At 39.6% G+C, this 19,102-nt stretch overlaps 1 protein-coding gene across 1 annotated transcript in view; it reads right to left on the bottom strand.

Moving 5' to 3' along the window:
* Nucleotides 1–19,102, bottom strand: part of LOC103762586 (transcription initiation factor TFIID subunit 4) — a 140,260-nt gene that overhangs the window by 66,789 nt on the left and 54,369 nt on the right. The window contains 3 exon segments of the mRNA XM_029965566.1: nucleotides 2,303–2,359; nucleotides 12,031–12,156; nucleotides 14,110–14,240. Coding sequence (XP_029821426.1) covers nucleotides 2,303–2,359; nucleotides 12,031–12,156; nucleotides 14,110–14,240 — 314 coding nt within the window.

Consider the following 19,102-nt stretch of genomic DNA (forward strand, 5'->3'; position numbering starts at 1 on the left):
TTATTTTGGAAGTGCCAATATCCTGAGACATCAGCATAAATCCAGTATCTAGTGCAGAAAAAAATATGAACAATATTAAAACAAAATCTTGCCAGTACCACACCCCACTCCCCTTTGCAAAAGAAAATGTTTTTACTAAATAAATTTTAATATTTCAAGTGAAAGTCTCTAAACCAGTTGAAGAAAGAGCTTCAGAAACCTGATTACTAAAAACAGAGACATGCTTATATTTCTTATGGTTTCAAACATGTAGAATGAAATTCAACTTCAGAGAGAGGCACAGTGCCAGCAAATTATACACTTTTATTAGAAGGGTGGGAAGGAAGGCAGGGCTGGTGTACAAAAGAACAGGGTGCAGCACTCAAAGGGAAAAGTCAGTACTCCTCCTGTATTGACTCAAATCACAGAATCCCAGAATGTGCTGGGCTGGAAGGGACACACAAGGACCATCAGTCCAACCCCTGGCCCTGCACAGGCCCATCCCCAGGAGTCACCCCCGGTGCCCCAGAGGATCATCCAAACCCTCCTGGAGCTCTGGCAGCCTTGGGGCTGTGCCCACTGCCCTGGGGAGCCTGGGCAGTGCCCAACCAGCCTCTGGGGGAAGAACCTTTGGCTGAGATCCACCCTGAGCCTGCCCTGACACAGCTCCAGCCATTCCCTGGCTGCTGTCCCTGGTCCCCCCAGAGCAGAGCTCAGTCCCTGCCCCTCCTCTGCTCCTGCCCAGGAAGGTGGAACTGCAAATTTTATTGTTCCCAGCCAGGAACAGCACTGCTTGAAAATCACACACCGGTGCGATCCAAGAGTTTTTAATTAGGTTAGCACCAAAACATTTGCTCCCTGTTTCCCAAGAGCCCTGCTCCGAGTGCATTCCCTGCTGTTCCCTGCCAGCACAGCCTCGCTCCCTCTGGTGGGAGCCGATGGGCTCCTCCGGGAAGCCCCAACTCCCGGGCAGGGCAGCAGCGCTGCAGCTGCTCCCCCAGCACTGCCGGGGGGCACCCCCTTAGCACAGCCGGCAAGAGAACCCCCAGTTCCCTCGGCCCGCTGCAAATGGGGGGTTTGACCCCGTTCTTCGCTTTTGCTTCCTCGAGTTTCCGGCGGCCAAAAAAGAATTACCATGAAAGCAAATTCTGTGGCAGCAATGCCATGGAATTAAATATTCCAGCCCACTTGCACTTCCAGCAGCTTTGGTTCTCAGCTCAACAGCAAGTTCTGCCTGCCATTAATTATCTGATTCTTCCTTTGCATACACCAGCTACGTACAAAACCCAAGTAGTATTAAAATCTTGTCTCTTTTCCTGCCAAATAACTTGATTACTCTATTTCATTTCAATACTTGCTTGACAAATCCAGCTCTGGAAACACTATGGCCTGGTGTAACGTTTACAAGAATTCACTTCAGCAAATCTTACTACACAATCACAATGAAATAAAGAAATAAAACTCAGCCATGAATCTGGATTTTTTTTACTGTTATATATATAAAATCTGTATAGCTAACGGGACTATAAAACACTGTCAAGGGGAAAACAAAACAGGAAGAACAGGTCAATAAAAAACTTGCATTTTTCCATATATATTAGCTTCTAATGTATAATTATTACCTGTTAATGTATATATCCAAGGAAGTTGGCTAAAAAAACCAGCATTAGTTTGCTGAAGTTACTTTCAACTGATAGATATTTTAGACTTTCTGACTGATTTAAGTTACAACCCAATCCTAAAGCATGAGATGCCTTAAGCAAAGGACAGTCACTCCAATTTAAAGCAAATTAAGGTACTCAGTAGTTCACAAATTGTTACTCTTAGAGTAACATGTCACAACTTGATCTGAAGTTATTTGATAATTTTTAGATTATTGTAATTTAGACAGATAAGTAAATATTCCACTGCATCACACGGAAGAGGAACTGACTGGCAATTACCTTATTTGAAAGAACATTACAAGAACAAAATTGTTAAGTAGCACATTTCTAAGAAAGTGACATTTTACAAAAAAAGACAAACCCACATATTTTCCACCAAAATCTAGAGCTGCTGTCATCAACAACCCAACAAAAGCTACAGCTACCTAAAATGGAAATGAAAATGTAATGTATGGAAATATTCTCTTATAAAATCTCCTTAGGCTTCACATGTATTAATGTATTAGTTTGCAAACATTAAGATCAAAGGCAAAGCAACAAATACATCCTAAAAAGTTTTTAGTCAGATTTTTATTAACGATATACAAGTAGCAAGGCATAAAAAATTAATATGTTCGAGCCTTGAAATGTCAAGTGTAATGATCTCTAGCTCTGCTTACCTCCTTTGCTTTTTGTTTCAGTCTAGCTTGCTCTGGGTCTTCTTGCCTTGAGCGACTCTACATGGTTAAAAAAAATGGGGAAAAAAGGTTAACAGATGGTTTAAGAACCCCTCATCTGTTGCAGTAAGTTAAAAAATAGCAAAGCAATAGGAACAGGACACAAAGTATCAAACACGGGGCACTTAAATTGATAGAAAAGCAATTTCGAACCCATAAACCTCACCCAAAAGACTGTTAAATGTTCAGTTGTAAATAAGATCTACTGTAGATTTAAATTTTTAAAAAAATCAACCCAAACCCCCCAAAAAACCATCTTTTTGTCAATGTTAAAGTTTCCATACAGATTCAGATTTCAATTATTTCATACAAATGAATTCAAGCATCCAAGAGTGAAAAGTGACACCATTTCCACTATCTGAAATTTTTTATTTAACTCCTCACAGTCACTTATGTTAAAACTTACTGTTTGTAATTCAGTTTTTAATTAGAGAACATGGAGAAAACAGTTGTAAAGTCACCCTCCCAAAAGGTAAATCCTAATAAAGATGCTACTACCCCTACGAGCTTACTGTGAGTACAGCACAGGAACACACACATGTTAAACCCATTCATGCACTACTGATATTACTGTTGTCATTTCTAAAACTGGACAAATATTGCTAAATGGTAACCTCTGTATTTTCCTTCAAAACCAGGAACAACAGCTCTAGAAAGCCATTAAAAATAATTGTTTAATTGCAAAAACAACCCATAGCAGTGCATTTCTTTAGATACAGACTATTTTACAACCAGATATTAAAACTTTTCAATTCTTACTTGTGCTCAATGAGCATTCAAAATGATGGAATTCAGAACTCAAGAGGCAGATAATACAGGCATTATACTTTCATAATTGCCTGATAGGTCAGCATTCAGCAAAGGCTGCATAAAAAGTTGCAAGAAGCTGCAACAGAACTTGTGACATCCACAGAAAACTGTTGTTCCTGACACCTGAGAGATGCAGTAGTTTTATCTCAGTATTTCTTCAAGATTAAAAGTGATACCATGAACACAACTCCTAAAGGAATAAGAATACCTCTGCCCTTTCCTCTCTGTCTCTCTCTGATTATTGCTGTGCTGCAGACAGACATGAAACCTGGAAGAACGTTAGTCTGCAAACTCACATATGCTCAGATTTTTTTCCTGGTGTTTGAATTTCTCTTACCATATTCTGTTCAGAATTTAAAAATCCTTTAAGAAAACCAAAGAGAGACCCTTAAAAGAGTCACATAGTATTCTTGATAGACCTGGAGAGTGCCCTGGCTATGATTTGGCAGCAGGGCAACAATGGCACCGAATTCTCTATCCTTTCTCCTGTTAGTTTTTGTTGGTTTGTGTTGTTTTGGTTTGTTTTTTTTAACTGGGATTGTTTTTTCTCAGCTCATGTAGCACACATATAAAACACAGTGATGATAAAGCATGGTCAAATTAAACAATAATGAGATTTTTAGATGATGTGCTTAACACTCTCCCACTGTGCACATCAGCTCCAACTTCCAACACCACCTACACCAACCAACACCTTCCAACACCAACACCTTTTGTGCCTGTTGCCACAACAGGCTGTTTGACAGAAGAGTGTCTGCAGTGAAGGACAAATTAAAACCTGAGATGGTCAATGACCAAGTCAGACTCTCGTGTTGTAGTTGTGCCAACCAAGAAAGAAACTCCTCCTTAACACAGACTGATATTCCTTCTAATGCTGTGGCCAAACAAAAATGTAGATAATCTGACCTAGTTAATGTTCAAAGGACAAAAAGGTATGTCATGAAATATGTGGATCTGCCAGAGAGCTAGGGCTCTATTCAGCAAAGCAATTACTAAAAACTTGATTAGATTTAAACCTATGAGGTTAAAAACCAAAGGAACATCACCCCATTCAGTGAGTTGCTTCTCTAGGAGACGGGCTCAGGTAAGTATTTATGAACTGAGCTGAACCAGTCCTTGCTCTGTGGTTTTGCAGTGACAGCTCAATCACTGTGAGCCTCAGTTTCTCCAGTATGATGTATGGAAAAGCACATTTAGCCCTTTCATGGGTTTTGATGATAAATTTATAAATGTATAATGAACTTCTATTGCCTTCTTGAGTCTCAGAGTGAAAGCAGTACAGAAACACAAAGTGTTGTTATACCACTGTACGAAGCTGAAACATTTGCCAAATGCAAAGCACAAGTTAAAAGCACATCAGCTTAAGGAGAAAGCAGAGTGTCCTGGGAGAATCCAGCTGAGACCTCTAATATTGTTACCAACTTTCTACAAGGAAGTGATAGAACCCTGGAAAACACACCAGATCTGCATTGTGTTTGGGGACATTGTAAGAAAAATTAAAGCAATAGATGCAAAGTAACACTGCAGTTTCCTAGACTCTGTAAGGGAAGGAAAAACTCTGAAAGTGCTACAGAGTAAAAAAGTAACACATTTAAGAGTTGGGGTTTCCTCCCCTCCCCAGAAACCCACCGAACAAAATTAGATCTGGAGTTCAGGATAATCTCACCAAGCAAAAGCAGATGATCTGCCCTGTGTAAACCTCCAGCCTGGTCACAGTAAATAAATAATCAAAATTACTGCAGAGGTGAGACCAGATACTTAGCTCCTGAATGATACTATATACAGGATTTTATTTCAAAAACAAAGATCTAAAATACCAGGTGAAGTTACATATATAAATCCAGACTGAAGATGAAGGTAGAATTACATTTACATTTAGAATAATGCAATGATTTTCTAGTTATTCCTTGAATCCACACCAAACAGCCTTTCCAAAGAGCTCAGGCTAGCTCTCGTTTCAGACAAGCAGAATTCCAACTTTACATTGCATGTGTCATTACTACTAAAAGACCTGAAGAATTTACCTGTAATTATTTTCTGTTTCTTTTTGTGTTCAGATAAATTTTAATAGTTTTTAAAAAACCAGATTTTTAAAACTAGAATACGTTCCTGCTGCCTACCATGTCAGCAACCTTCAGAAATAAAATCAGCATATGGAGGCTAAAATGTGTTACAGGGCAAGTATAAACATCAACTATTTCATTAATTCTTCACTTTACCATCTAATGTAAATTATAAAATGCTTCTTCAATGCTGATGCAACACAGATTAAAGCAAATGAAAATGTCAGGCTTAACAGAGGTGCCCAGATAAGCTTTAAAAATGTCCCTGGATTCCCTTTACACTCCATTCCACACGTGAACATCTTTCCCTTCCTCTGAAGAGTCTGAACAATTCTGCTCTGCTCAGCTCTTGCAGTGCTTGTCTGTATGGCACCATTTTTACTAAGCAATTATTTCAGTATTTTACACTTACTTCTGTCAAGCTACTGACTAATCATTCCTAGCTTTTTTTTAATTGAAGCTTAACTTTTTCTTCAAAGAAGAAAAGGTTTCTCTTCCTTTCTCCTTTCCCCTCTAACATCCAAATATTAATATGCAGCATCTCACCTGTTCTGTGAAACATGCTTTTCCAAAATCTTTTAATACACCAATGTCTCCTTCCTCTAAAGCTTTGGAAACACCCACTAATCACAGAACCCACCAAATCAAATACTTTCAAGGAGTTTATCACAACTCCTTTGCCTTCCCTTCCCTGTTCATAATGCCTGGATCTCTAAATAAAGCAAGCTGTATTTATGTAATGTATTTTCCTGTTGATGAATAAACACTTTTAGAAGCAAGCTGGCTTCCCATAGTAATTTTGAAGAAACCTAGGACTGATCCTAACCAGATTACATACTTTTTAAATACATTATATGCTGTCTCCTACTGAGAATTCATTCACCAAACCAGGTTTGTTAACATTTCTCCCAAACACAAGCTAACTTTATTAGACCAGACAGCCTGATATTTTAATTGTGAAGAATGAAAGTGCTTTGTGTTAAAGAACTTGCTATCCTATTTATCTGAAACCTGCATAGATCACATTAGGTCTATGGAAATATTGGACTTTCAAAGTATGAAAAGCAGCATATTTTAATGTGTGTATTCAAAGCACAACAGAAATAAGGGGGTTCGTTTACATGTTACCAAACTCCCTAATGTTCCAAACCTCAGCTTTTCCCCTTGCTTGTGTTAAGGAAGGAGGCCACACAAACAGACAATTACACATCTAACAGTTTAGTTTTAAGGGGATTTTGGATTTCACAGAATTGCCTTAAATTAGAAAGCAACAGTATTTTTAAAATAATAAGCCCATGTAATACTTAAATTCAAGCACCAATTACTTTTAAAATTGGAGGATACTCTATGTATGCAGATGGACAGAGTAATAGTACTTTGACGTATGTAATTGCCAAAATTATTCAGTATTTTGTTGTGATTAGTAATACCAAAGTTGCACTGTTGTTAAATTTTTGTCCCACCACCACAAAAAAGTTTTCTGTTAGATCTGTAAGAATTCTGAATTCTCAGCTTGTTCCACCTGTGGTAGGAAATGGCTCACTGTGTCTCTCCTGATCCCAGTAAAGGCACTTGCAGCTCTACTGCCCCTTCCCAACACATACAGTGGAGCCTTTAACGCTTCAACTTCATCTTTTTTCATTAAATAAAGTCAAGAGTCACAACTGCAGGTGCTGTGCTGTTGAGAGCCACCGCTGTGCCAACACTTTCAATTTGAAACCTATTTTTTCCCCATTGATGACATTAGAACTTCACCCACGGCTGTACCAGCTTATAACTTTCACTTCTAATTAAAGAAATTAAATCGGCAACATGAAACACTTTGCTTTCACATTAGCTTTGTTAATAAAAAGTGGAAGTTAAAAGCATCATAGCTGAGGGTGAAACGCTGCTCGACGTTACGGCCACGCTCAGGTGGAATGCAAGAGCTCAGGTCTGGGAAATGATTTATATTGAAATCATTAAAATTGCAGCGACAAGTTCTTAAAAACTCAGAAAATTATCCCAGCACATTGAGATTATCTTTGCTCTCCTCTCATCAGAAGGGAGTTCTGAGTCCATCTCACAGGAGGCTGCTCTCAGAAGAGAGGGGAAGGATTAAATTGGCTGAACTCAGCTCTGACTCAGAGCAGCCCCTTCAAGTCATCACAGGACGTGTGTAAGGGAATCTGCATCGCCAAATTTCAGGGAGCTCTCCAATAAAAAGGCCCTTCAGCCCATAGTACTATAAAAATCACTATCATCCATAAATGCTAATTAACTTTGCAAACAACTCTAAACATGACTTTCCATTTACTTATGTAAATTTTCTTTTTACAGAACAGATCTTATTCTTGTGAATAAGGTATCTTGTTATATTTAAGATCCAAAAACTTGACAGGCTTGTGCTACTAACACAGAACACTCAAAATAGCAGACTAATAGACTGTATATATTGGAAATTAAATTTCAAAGTTAATTTTATAATAAAATAAACATGCATTTAGCCAGTTTGAGCTGATGAATTAACACAGTAATTTTAACATGATCCACTTTATTATAGATTATAACACACAAGTATGATTCATTCATGTTCTGAAAACCAAGACAACCCCAAGCTGTGTATCTTCACTGCATAAAGCACCACTCTAAAAAAAATAAATCAGAAATAAAATCAAACAAACAACAACAAATCAGCTACAACTTCCTACTCCTCCTGCTGCCAGAAATATTTCCATTACTAGACCAGAACCAGAACTTCCTTCAATCTGACAGACACCACCTGCATTTCCCAGGTTTTGGAATCAGCTCTGAAGGCAGCAAGAACACAGATTTACTATGTAAGACCTGTGCTTTGCTGGGTTTGGGTTTTTTTTAGAAAGTCCACACAACACACACCATGTCAAATGGAAATTCCTCAAGTGATTTTAGCCTGGCTTTTGACCTTTCTGCAGCTCTTCCTGCTCTTTCCTGTAGCAGTCACCTCAGAGCAGAGCAGGAGATGTCTGGCCCTGCACACTCCTGGCAACAACAGCCAGTGGGGCCTGACTGGGCAAACAAACAAGGGCCAGGAGGTGACTCTCCCAAATATTTCCTTCAAAGAGACTGTGCTCTCCATGTGCTCATGTATAAGATGGCCCCTCCTCGTGCCTTGGGCACGTGGCAGGAAGGAACCCAAAAGTCCTGACAGCTCAGGGTCTCCCTGCAGAGCTGCTGCACGGGACACCCCCGAGGGCCTGGGGTGGGAAACAGGAGCTGCTCCAGCAGCAGGAGGTGACTGCATCTCACAGCCTGGGGCCCAAGATGGCTTTAAACACTTCTATGATAGAAAGAATTACTGGGAATATATTAGAGAAATGTTTTGGGCATTTCTAGGCTGGTATGGGGACACGATGTAGGACCCCCGAGGTGCAAGAGATCATTCCAGCTCCTAAACCAGCACAGTTGTGCTTTCAATTTTTAGGTTTTTCATTTAAAAGAAATTATCTGTTGCATTGCTACTGTAGCATAGTATGATTTTGGCCTTTCCTGTCAAGTTTGTCTTCCCCCACAATCTCTCACTGGAATGAGAACATCAGTTGTTGTGCTTCTAAGCTTGTGATACGAAGTTTCTATTTCTCAAGTATTTCCCAGGCATGGGACATAAGATTCTGTTAATATTCTCTCATTTAACAATCTAAATAATACTGCTATTTTGTTACTTGTGAGCTTCACAACTAATTTTAACTTAGACAGTGACTTTTCTCACAATGTCAAAAATTGTATTTTTTGAAGCTTTTTTTTTTCTTCTTTCTGCCCATCTGATTTGTTCTCTCATTCTCCCAAAAACAGTTTCTGAAGCAAACCCAACCCCATCTGGGTGCTTACAAATCCTGCAAACACATCCTACTGTAACAACTGAAATTGTGGTTGCAGATCAACCACAACATTCCTGTCAAATATTCTCCTTCTCCTCCTAATGAAACCAACCCATCACACAGAACAACAAAAACCTGCAAACCTGACACTTCCCTTGACCATCATTTGCATTTTTTTTACCCCTTACTGAACTCTAATGCAAAATTACCTAATTGGCTTCAAGGCTGCCCAAAGACTCATGCTGCCTCCCCTTTGATTTCAATCTATTCCTTCATTTTTCATTATCTTCTCCATTGATTATTCTGTGATTAAGTTGATTATTTAATACCATCCATTCCAGTGCCTGAAACATTTCTTTCACTATCTTACTCTTTGTCAAAACCTGGACTTTGGCTGTTAACAAGGCTCCAAACTGTAAATAATTAAAAAAGAATTTTCACTGTGCACATTCGACCTGTTTATGTTCTTCCACACGAGACAGTAGATGAGGTACCACTGGCAGGAAGTTTTGAAACTTTCATTAAACATGTTGCAAAATAATATGTCAAAACACAAGATAAAAGATCACTCAGTTTGTCTAAAAGGCCCACTAAGAAGCTGCAGTTAAAAATAAAAATAAGTATGATTTTTAGATTTAAGTACCTGCAGCAAAAAAAAAAAAACAAAAACAAAAACAAAACCCAAACAGCAATTTCATTTTAAAACCCAAATTTTTCTGTCCTTTATAAAGACAACACTGTCAAGAAGACAAAGGTGCTGTGGTTGGGGAAACAACACATTTGCATGTGGATATTTCAGTCTGCAGAGTCAGTGTAACCATCACCCCCTTTGCAACACAATCACTGTTTATCAGGGCAGATTTTAACTGTGCCACTACAATTACTGCATCCTCTCCACAAGGACTGAGATATCCTTAGGCAAGTTCATAAAGGACCCTAAAAATCCCCAAATCCATGGGAAGGAATTAGTGTGTAGGAATTCAGAACAAAGACCTCAACAGATATCACTTTGGCATTTCAGCAGCACCACAGATCCTAAGGAAATAATGAAATAATGAAAAATCTGTTCTTTAGAATAAAAAAATGTAATCTCACCATATTTTTGCCAAACTATGTCCCACATAAGTCTTGTAAAAGGTTGTCAATCCATTGGGATAGAATGGGGAGCACCAGCTGAACACTGCCCAGAGTTCAGTTCCAGACTGGCATTTACCCTCAAATCACCACATCTCACAAGCACCTCCCCAGAGGTTCACAACATCTTCAACTTCTCTCTCTAAACATTAATACTGATAAATCAGCACTGCTCTGCCGTGGCTACTCTGTGGTTTGGGTTTGGCTTTTCAACACCTCCAGGTATTTTTCTAGGATACCATGTGTTTATGCCAAGCCATCTCCGATGACTCCCTGGTTAGGAAGTTGATTTGTGCATTCATTACTTTCATTAAGGCAATTTTTTCAAATCAATCAAGGGACTCTTTTACATTTGTTTGTTGCAGAATTCTTCTATTTGCTCGTCCTGTAATCTGTAGGAATCAAACTTGATGACCATGTATTTATTTCCTAAATTTTGACTTCACAGGAGTTTATATTATTCAAGACTAAAACAACAACTAAAATAAACAACGCAAACTAAAGAATATCAATTCATGAAGGAATTCAAGTTGGAAGGAACAATGGGAGGTCATCTAACCCAATCTCAGATCAACCTGCTTTGTGCAGTCAGGGAAACATTTTTGAACTAAGGACTATAAGCTACTGCATTTTTCTCAATGTCCATTAAAAAAGCAACCAAAACAAACAACAAGCAGCAGGATACACAGAAAACATGATTCATCAAGATGTATTCACTGAATGGAGTAAACAAGATAAAAAATAAATAGGCATTTCTTTATTTCTAACAAATAAGAATTAAGAATGAAAACAGCAAATCTGTTTTCATCAAAACATTTGAAGAGTATCTAATGTTATGGGAAAATTTGTGGAATATTTACAATGTGAGCAATTACAAATTACGAGTGCAAAGAGGACAGATTAAAGTACCCTAATTGAGAAACAGATTTCTGAAACAAGCAAGGTTAGGTTTAAAAAAAAATAAAATCTCTCAATTCGTGAACATTATTGGCACAAAATCAGGAGGCTGTGTTACAACTGAACATTGAGTTGTTCTGTATAATCTTTTCAGCATATAAATTAAATAAGTCAATGAAAATTCAAATACAATTAGAAATGGGACAACTAAGGGATAAACTTATTTGCAGTTTGATGTGATATATATATATATAATTAAATTTACAGTTATAAGCAGGAGATTTATTTATACCTATGTGCTCTTGAAACAATATTATCTGAGTTTGTTCTATTGCATGTATAAAAATTGAGTTTCTGGAACTGAAGTTACAAAGGAGCAAAGTCCAGAAGAACTGATAGTTCATTGAAGACAGGCACGAATCAATCATATAATCCAGTTACAGAGAGGTGACTGGAACACAAATTAGGATAAACAAATGAAAAAAACTGGTTCAAAACAAAGTCTAGAAACTTAAGAAGTAAAAAGCCTCAAAAAAAATTCCCCAAGAATTTACTGAATTGTGTTGAAATACCAGAAGTGTGAGGTATGATTTTCAAGGGGCACAGAAACCCTGGCATCTTTTAAATTTCAAAGGCAATTGAAAAATTATTTCCCAGAGTTACTTTGAAAATTTTAGCCATTGTCTCCTGTATTCCCAAGAACTCATCAAATCCAGAGCTGTATCCTCAAAACACAGAAGAATTCCAGTCAGGTAGGTCTGGAGTCATCCCAGATCAGAGCTTGACTGAAGGAGTTAAAGGTGTGAGGGGTCAACAGCATTTTTGTTGTAAGACACAAAATGTGTTTATGAAACAGATCCCACAAAATTAAATAATTGTTTAAAGACTATGAATGGTTAAGTAGTTAAGAAAAACAGAGTAGAACTGATACCTTGGCAGCCTTTAACAAGATTTCCCTCTCTTGTTCATCTTTCCTTTGCTTTTCTAAACGCTCCAGCTGTTCAAAGAACTTTAACTGTGCTCGGACATCTGTAGCTTGTTCGTACCACTCATCATCCTGCAAAACAGGGACAGTGCTCCAGAAAAACAGGCTTTTTTATCAACACTATGCATTTCAGGACTGAAGGTGTTCTACATTAAAATCTTTCCGTTGTATGAACCATAAAAAGAATGTTTCTATTTTTTAAGCTCAGAGAACGAAGCCAGCCTATGGTTATGCCAGCCTATGCAGCCAGAATCTGATTAGTTAATTAATATCTAAGCAAATCAATAAAACACAAGATTGATTTATCGGCACCAGAGACATCAAACAGTTTAAAAAAAAAAACCAAACCAACAGACTCACTGATGAAAAACCTCTAAAATGCTTAAGTTTATTACTGAATAATCCCAGATACAGTTTATAACCAGGCTTATAACCTAAAATTCCTGTATCTGTACTCATCTTGAACTAGTAACAGACCTTATCAAGATGCAGCATTATAAAAGCATTAAAGTTAAAAATTCACTTGAAAATAAGCCTCTAATGACAATTAAAACTGAAGCTTATTGCAACTAAGAGCATGTAAGCTTTCCTAGTACACAACAACCACAAGAGTTTGTGACACGAGCCACGTGGGAACACTTAGAATGTCAGTCAGAAAAATAAGTGATCCACATTACTTCCATCCCATTTATCTACTTAATGTTTCCCTTTTTGAGTGCAATGCTATAAAATCAAAGAAGACCATTAACCAAGAAAAATATAAAATGCAATGACAATGCTACAGTTTAATCAGAGACAACGCTCATTTTTTCCTAAGAATGTGTTAAGATATTATTTTAAATGCATCTTTGGCTTAAGATGGACTAAGTGAATTGTCTTCTCCTCAGAAAACGTCCCAGAGAGAAGAAAGGAGGGATTTAACTCTGCTGAAGCTGACAAAGAATACTGGAAAGAAACAAGGAGATTTTCCTTTTAGTCCAATACAGTAGAATATATCCATCAACTGCAATGAAAGATATAAGTGTAGGTAATAATCAGGAATAGTGGTCTTTATTTTTGTAATCCATTTTCTATCACAGTAATGTTGACTGTAGTCAGAGATGCCAAAGGTGATTATTTCTGCAAATATCACATGGAATTAGTCTGACTGTGACTCAGGTTTGGGAAACAGGTGGGTAAAGATGTTTGATCAGAATTCCACTCCAGGAAAACAAAACAGTACACAGCAAACCAAGAAAAAAACTAATCCAGAGCTACTCAATGTATACATATGCTAAAGAAATCTAAACACAGTTTAGACAACACACAACCAGTTATTGCCATCTTGCTTTTACACCAGTTTAACAGCTATTAGCATCTTACTTCTATAGAAAAAGGTATTTCAAATATATCAATAAGGATGTTTGATTAATTTGAATTTCAACCTGGTTTGCAGATTCTTATTTAAATTTCCCCCCGGTTTAACATGTCAAAGTTGTTTCAGTTTCCTCAGGAACACAACCACTAACAAAAGAATCAGAGTAGCATTTTACCTTTAAATGCTCTTTTTAAAGAGAAAATCATGTTTAATTACAGCAAAGAATTGAGAGGTAAATTCTTTAGTTGCTTGTTTAAGACACGTTGGTAGCTTTTGCAAAATATTAATATTTCTCACAGCCAAGGACACATAAAGTTACTACAGATTCTGAAATACCAAAGCAATTTTGATCCAATTAACAGATACCTTGGTCAAAAAAGGGGTTGTCAAGAACCAACAGCCCATGAGCAGAAATAGCTCAGCAGATGCTCCCTGTCAGACACTTCAGCAGAGAAAGACAAAACAATTCACACACAAGTTCTGTTGCAGAGTAGGAGGACGGAGCTGACAACAGATCTTCCATCCCACCTCTTTCTGTTTGCTGAGGTGGTCAAACCTGCAACTAAGACAAGCTTTGCACCCAGAATGAACCAAAATATCTCCATGTGCTAAGAAAAACCAGCATCACACCTCTCTGTAAAATATAACACCTTTGTTTGTACACTTACTTTGTATGATTCCATCCGGTGCTGGGTTATCACTGTCACTTTTTCTATCACTGTCCTCAATCTGTTTTGTGTTGCATGGGAAATAAAAGTAACGACCTCAGCTGGCACATCAGTAATTCCTAGTTTTTTAGCTAAAGCAAAGAAAACAAAACAAAACAGAATTAGCTTAACCCCCCACAAATGAAACCCCAAAGTTCTAAAGGGTTTTAAGTCATAACTTCATTTTCTTGAACAGAAAAATCCATGACTGTGTATTTACGTGGCTTTGGTGACACATTCATGATCCCTTGAAAAGGACGTGACTGTACTTTAAAAGTTTGAAAGAGAAATCAGAGAATTTCTTTAACACTTGACAGCATTTGAGAACTTTGCTGAAGTTTATCCTAATATATTACAAGAAAGCATAACAGAATATGAGACAATTTGAATTCTCAGTTGTTCTACACAAGAAAAAGCAATTTGTTTTCAGAAGCATTACTGCAAATGAATTTCAGTGTCCATGAGGTGAGGCTGCAGCCCAAAGCACAGTGTTCCATCCTTTAGCCTCCACTATTGGCATAGTACTGACAACAGAAATTCTTTAGGGAAAAAATCCCTATTAATTGAATATGAAGAAGTAAAGTCATATAAAAAAGTTATTTAGAAACACCAGTTGTCCCCCAAACATATATTCATAGCTACTTGGACATTTGATACTTCATGCTGAGTTTATAAGACAAGCAAACAGTCTGCAGCCTAATGTATTGATACATTTAAAAACACCTAAGCTACTGAAAGAATGATAAAGGATCCCTAAATTCATCAAAATAATTACTAAGTATTAGATATAAAACCGTAGATACACGAACATACACACCAATCTAAGCTACAGTCCTACCAAGGCATACATGTGAGTTGTCCCAGCAGGACAGTTTTCTGTATAGCAAACTCCCTGTGTGCACATAGATATATATATATATTTCATACAGGAAAACATCAGTAGTTGCATTTTGTGCGGATCATTAGAGATGACCCACCATAAAGGAATAAATAAGCTGATTATACCGGGTCAGTTTTCCACCGAATGAGCACGAAACTTCCCAGAGCGCTTTGGCTGGGACACATAACGGGTATGCAAACCACCACAGGAGCTTTGTTTGAGACTATTTTGGAAAGTGTGAACTGCAGGAGGAACCCTTGGTGGTGGAGGGGCCTCCGAGCCAGCACAAACATGGGAGGCTTGTTTGTTTGGTGAGGCGTTCCCACCTCTGCCTGGCCAAACTCCAGGGCAAGGAACCATCACACGTATAAAAATGAGGTGGAGAAAGTGAGCGCCGGGGTGTTCCCATCACCCCGTGTGTGACAGGAGTGGTGTGTTCCCATCACCCCGTGTGTGACAGGAGTGGTGTGTTCCCATCACCCCGTGTGTGACAGGAGCGGTGTGTTCACATCACCCTGTGTGTGTGTTCCCATCACCCCGTGTGTGACAGGAGCGGTTTGTTCCCCGGCTGGGTGCTCAGTTCCATCCCCGTGTGTGACAGGAGCAGTGAGTTCACATCACCCTGTGTGTAATGGGAGCAGTGTGTTCCCATCACCCCGTGTGTGATGGGAGCGGTGTGTTTGTTCCCTGGCTGGGTGCTCAGTTCCATCCCCGTGTGTGATGGGAGCCGAGCTGGCAGCGCTCAACACCGCCGGCTCCTGTCAGTGCCCGCTCCACCACCGGGAGCGGTCCCTTCCTGCGTCTCCATCACTGGGATCAGCCCCTTTCCTTGGCTCCCGTCCCGCCGGGAGCGGCCCCTTCCAGTAGCACATCACCAGGAGTGGCCCCTTCCCGCGGCTCCATCACCGGACCGGCCCCTTCCCGCGGCTCCATCACCGGACCGGCCCCTTCCCGCGCCCAGTCACCCGGACCGGCCCCTTCCGCAGGGCTTCATTCACCGACCGCCCCTTTCCCGCGGCTCCTGCCGAGCCCAGCTCAGTGCTGCTGTGCCCCGGCTCCGCGGCCGCGCCTCCCATGGCACAATTCTCCTCGCCAGCTCTTGCCGGTGTTCGTTTTTTTAATGATTCTTTGAAGTTGTTACCTCTTCAACCGAGTTAAGCCATCGCCGGCTCCGTATCGCACACGTTACCCTAAGGACTGCAGCACAATGTACATATATATGCCTTTTAACTGATTTTCGCCTTATCGTGGAAAAAACTAAATTAAACCTTTCTTGGTGCCCAATTTGTGGTGTGTAATAGAGCTGGAACCCCGCTCAGGCTGCTGAGAGCTGAACGTGTAATGGAAAGCAGACACACACATTAAATCCCAAGGCTGCAAGTGCCACCCCGGCAAATGAAGTCCTTGAAGTCAGGAGGACGATTCCTATGGGCAGGAGAGACTCCTCCGAGTCAGACTGGCACTATCAAGGTCTACTTGAGCATGCACCATTTTATTATGCAAACATGTGTAAGCAAAGCCATCAATCAAAAAACCCTAATCTGAAGGATAAAATGCAAAAAGAAGAGAAATTTAATTAACTAGTATCCAGAAATGAGGTCTGAGATGGAAAATTCTGCCAAGTATTCTAGGTAAGGGTATGAGTGAGTTATTGGTAAAATTCTCAGTGGTGTAACTACAGCTACCCAACTTCCCTGAAAACACCCCCCCCCCCCCTTTCCTAATAAAGAACTGTCACCATCTTGGTTTTTACACAATAAAGGTTTTTCTGCTTTTAAAGACTTTTATTCTAAATAAATTCAACCACTAGACAGTTTGTCTTGTCCATTTAACTCTTCAGAAATTCATCCATTAACCAACAGACCATTCTGAGATGCCTGGTTCCTTCAGATTCTTGTCCTTTGTCCTCTTCATCAGCCTCTGCAATATCCCAGTAACTTTCTTCTCCTGAAGTCCCTCAACACAGTATTCTCAAGTCCAGAAAAGTACCTGGAGGCCATGGAGTCCCTCAGGAATCTGTCCTGGGACTTGGCCTCTTTAACAGCTGTCTCAGTGACCTCAGGGGTGAGCCACAGACCATCCTCACCACAGATGGCACCACACTGAGGTGCAGAGGGAAAGGAACCTCAGGAAATTCCTGAAGGATGAGTGCAAAGCACTTGGGATGGACTCACTCCCTGGAACAACACCAGCTGGGGACTGCCTGCCTCCTAGGGCAGCAGCACTGATGGGAAGCAGGAAGAGCTGGAGGCCAGCAGGCTGCCCAGGATCCAGCAGAGCACCCTGGCAGTGATGAACATGAGCAGCACAGTGGGCTGTGTCTACAGCAAAACAGTGGATCAATGGGAACCAAAACATCAAGGGAAGCAATTCTTCCTCCTCACCCAGCCCACATCCAGAATACTGCCATTTTGGGTCACCTGGTACAAGAAAAACTTGAAAAAACTTGAGTCCAAGGAAAAGTCAGCAAGGTGGTTATGGAGTTGGAGCATACGACCTGTAAGAGGAGAACCTGAGGGTTCATCCTGGAGAAAGAGGGCTTAGGGGGGAATTTATTGCAAAGATGGAGTCAGACTCTTTACTGAGGCTGCCTGGAAGAAGAATGAGACATAAATTCATAAACTGAAACAGCTGTTTCTAACTGGATATAGGGAAGAATTCTTTTAAGAAGACAATTAAGTATTGGAACACTTTGCACAAAATAGTTGTAGACTCTCCCACCTCCCAGGATTTTAAGACTCAGACAGATAATGCCCTAAACAACCTTGTCTGAATTTAATGCTGACCCAGGTTTGAGCAAGAGACTGGACCAAATGACCACTCAAGTTATAATCGGAGTGATTCAATGATCCCTGCCCTGCATGTCCTTCTGTATTCCCTATTCCAGCACAACACCCTTAGATCCCTCACACATGTAGGATCACCCCTGGCACATCTCCTGGTCCATGTTTGTCCAGTTTGCTGGCTGGGCACCCTGAGGACAGCCCGGGCAGTCTGTCCCACGCTGCTCAATGGCAGCCAACCAGGCAGAGAGCAAAGAAAGGGAAAAAAATCCATTGATTTCCCCCTCAACTCAGACACACAGAGGGGCTCTCCAGCTCCTGATTTATCAATGGACTCAAAAATGACCTGAAGGGGAAAACAAAAGGCAAATGGACTATTCGATCACTTAAGGCTAGAATTCTTTGGAAAACAGGATAAGGAAAAAAGAATACCAATTTTCCCCCAAATGAATTAGCATCAAGAAAGCAGACTACAAAAAGATAAATTTTTAAGAAGTCAACTTGTCATGCACAACATTCATCATGTGTGGAAGCATCATCACATCTTCCCTGCTCTAAATTACACCAGTTAAAGCCCTGTTAGCATAGGATGTGAGAAGCAGGGTGCATTCCAGAGCTCTATAGTACATGGAGATTTGGCAGGCTGCTGAAATACTTGGATTGTACTTGGGGCAAGGGTGGGAAAACTACCAGTTTCATCTACACTTGGAAATCGTGGCCTAGTTATACTTTCATACACAGCTGTTCACACCACTGGATTGATCCACTGACCCAAGAGAGGTTGTGATACCACTGCTCAGAGATTGTCTTGTTCTGCTTTCTGCTACTCAGAAAAAATAGAAACTGAACCTACACAAAGGGCTGAAATCTGTTAATTTTCATATGTTTCTGTATTAAATGTTTAGTATTATTTTTCTTCACTGTCACATCTGAGTTTCATCCACTCTCATTTATAAAAAGCATATTGGAATTCCATCAAAGAAAAATAATGCTGATCTCTATATAGGAAATTCCTGACATATTCTTCTAGTCTGCATAATTACTTTTCCCAGTTTTAACACGGAAAGGCTTCTCTTCCCTTTTTCAAGATTCCCTAAAGTGATAATAATCTGGGAACAGAAATAAGATCTTTATTGTTAAGAAATGTGTATATACACACATATATTCTATAATATTAAACACAGTTAATTGTATTGCAAAACACAGATATCCTCACTATTATTCATCTTTCTAACCAAGTCACTGGACAGTGGCTTCATCTAGAAATATTTTTATTTAGGCTCTAGTATTC

Source organism: Manacus vitellinus, unplaced genomic scaffold, assembly GCF_001715985.3.
Source record: "Manacus vitellinus isolate BGI_N305 unplaced genomic scaffold, ASM171598v3 scaffold_10_pilon, whole genome shotgun sequence".
Lineage (NCBI taxonomy): Eukaryota > Metazoa > Chordata > Aves > Passeriformes > Pipridae > Manacus > Manacus vitellinus.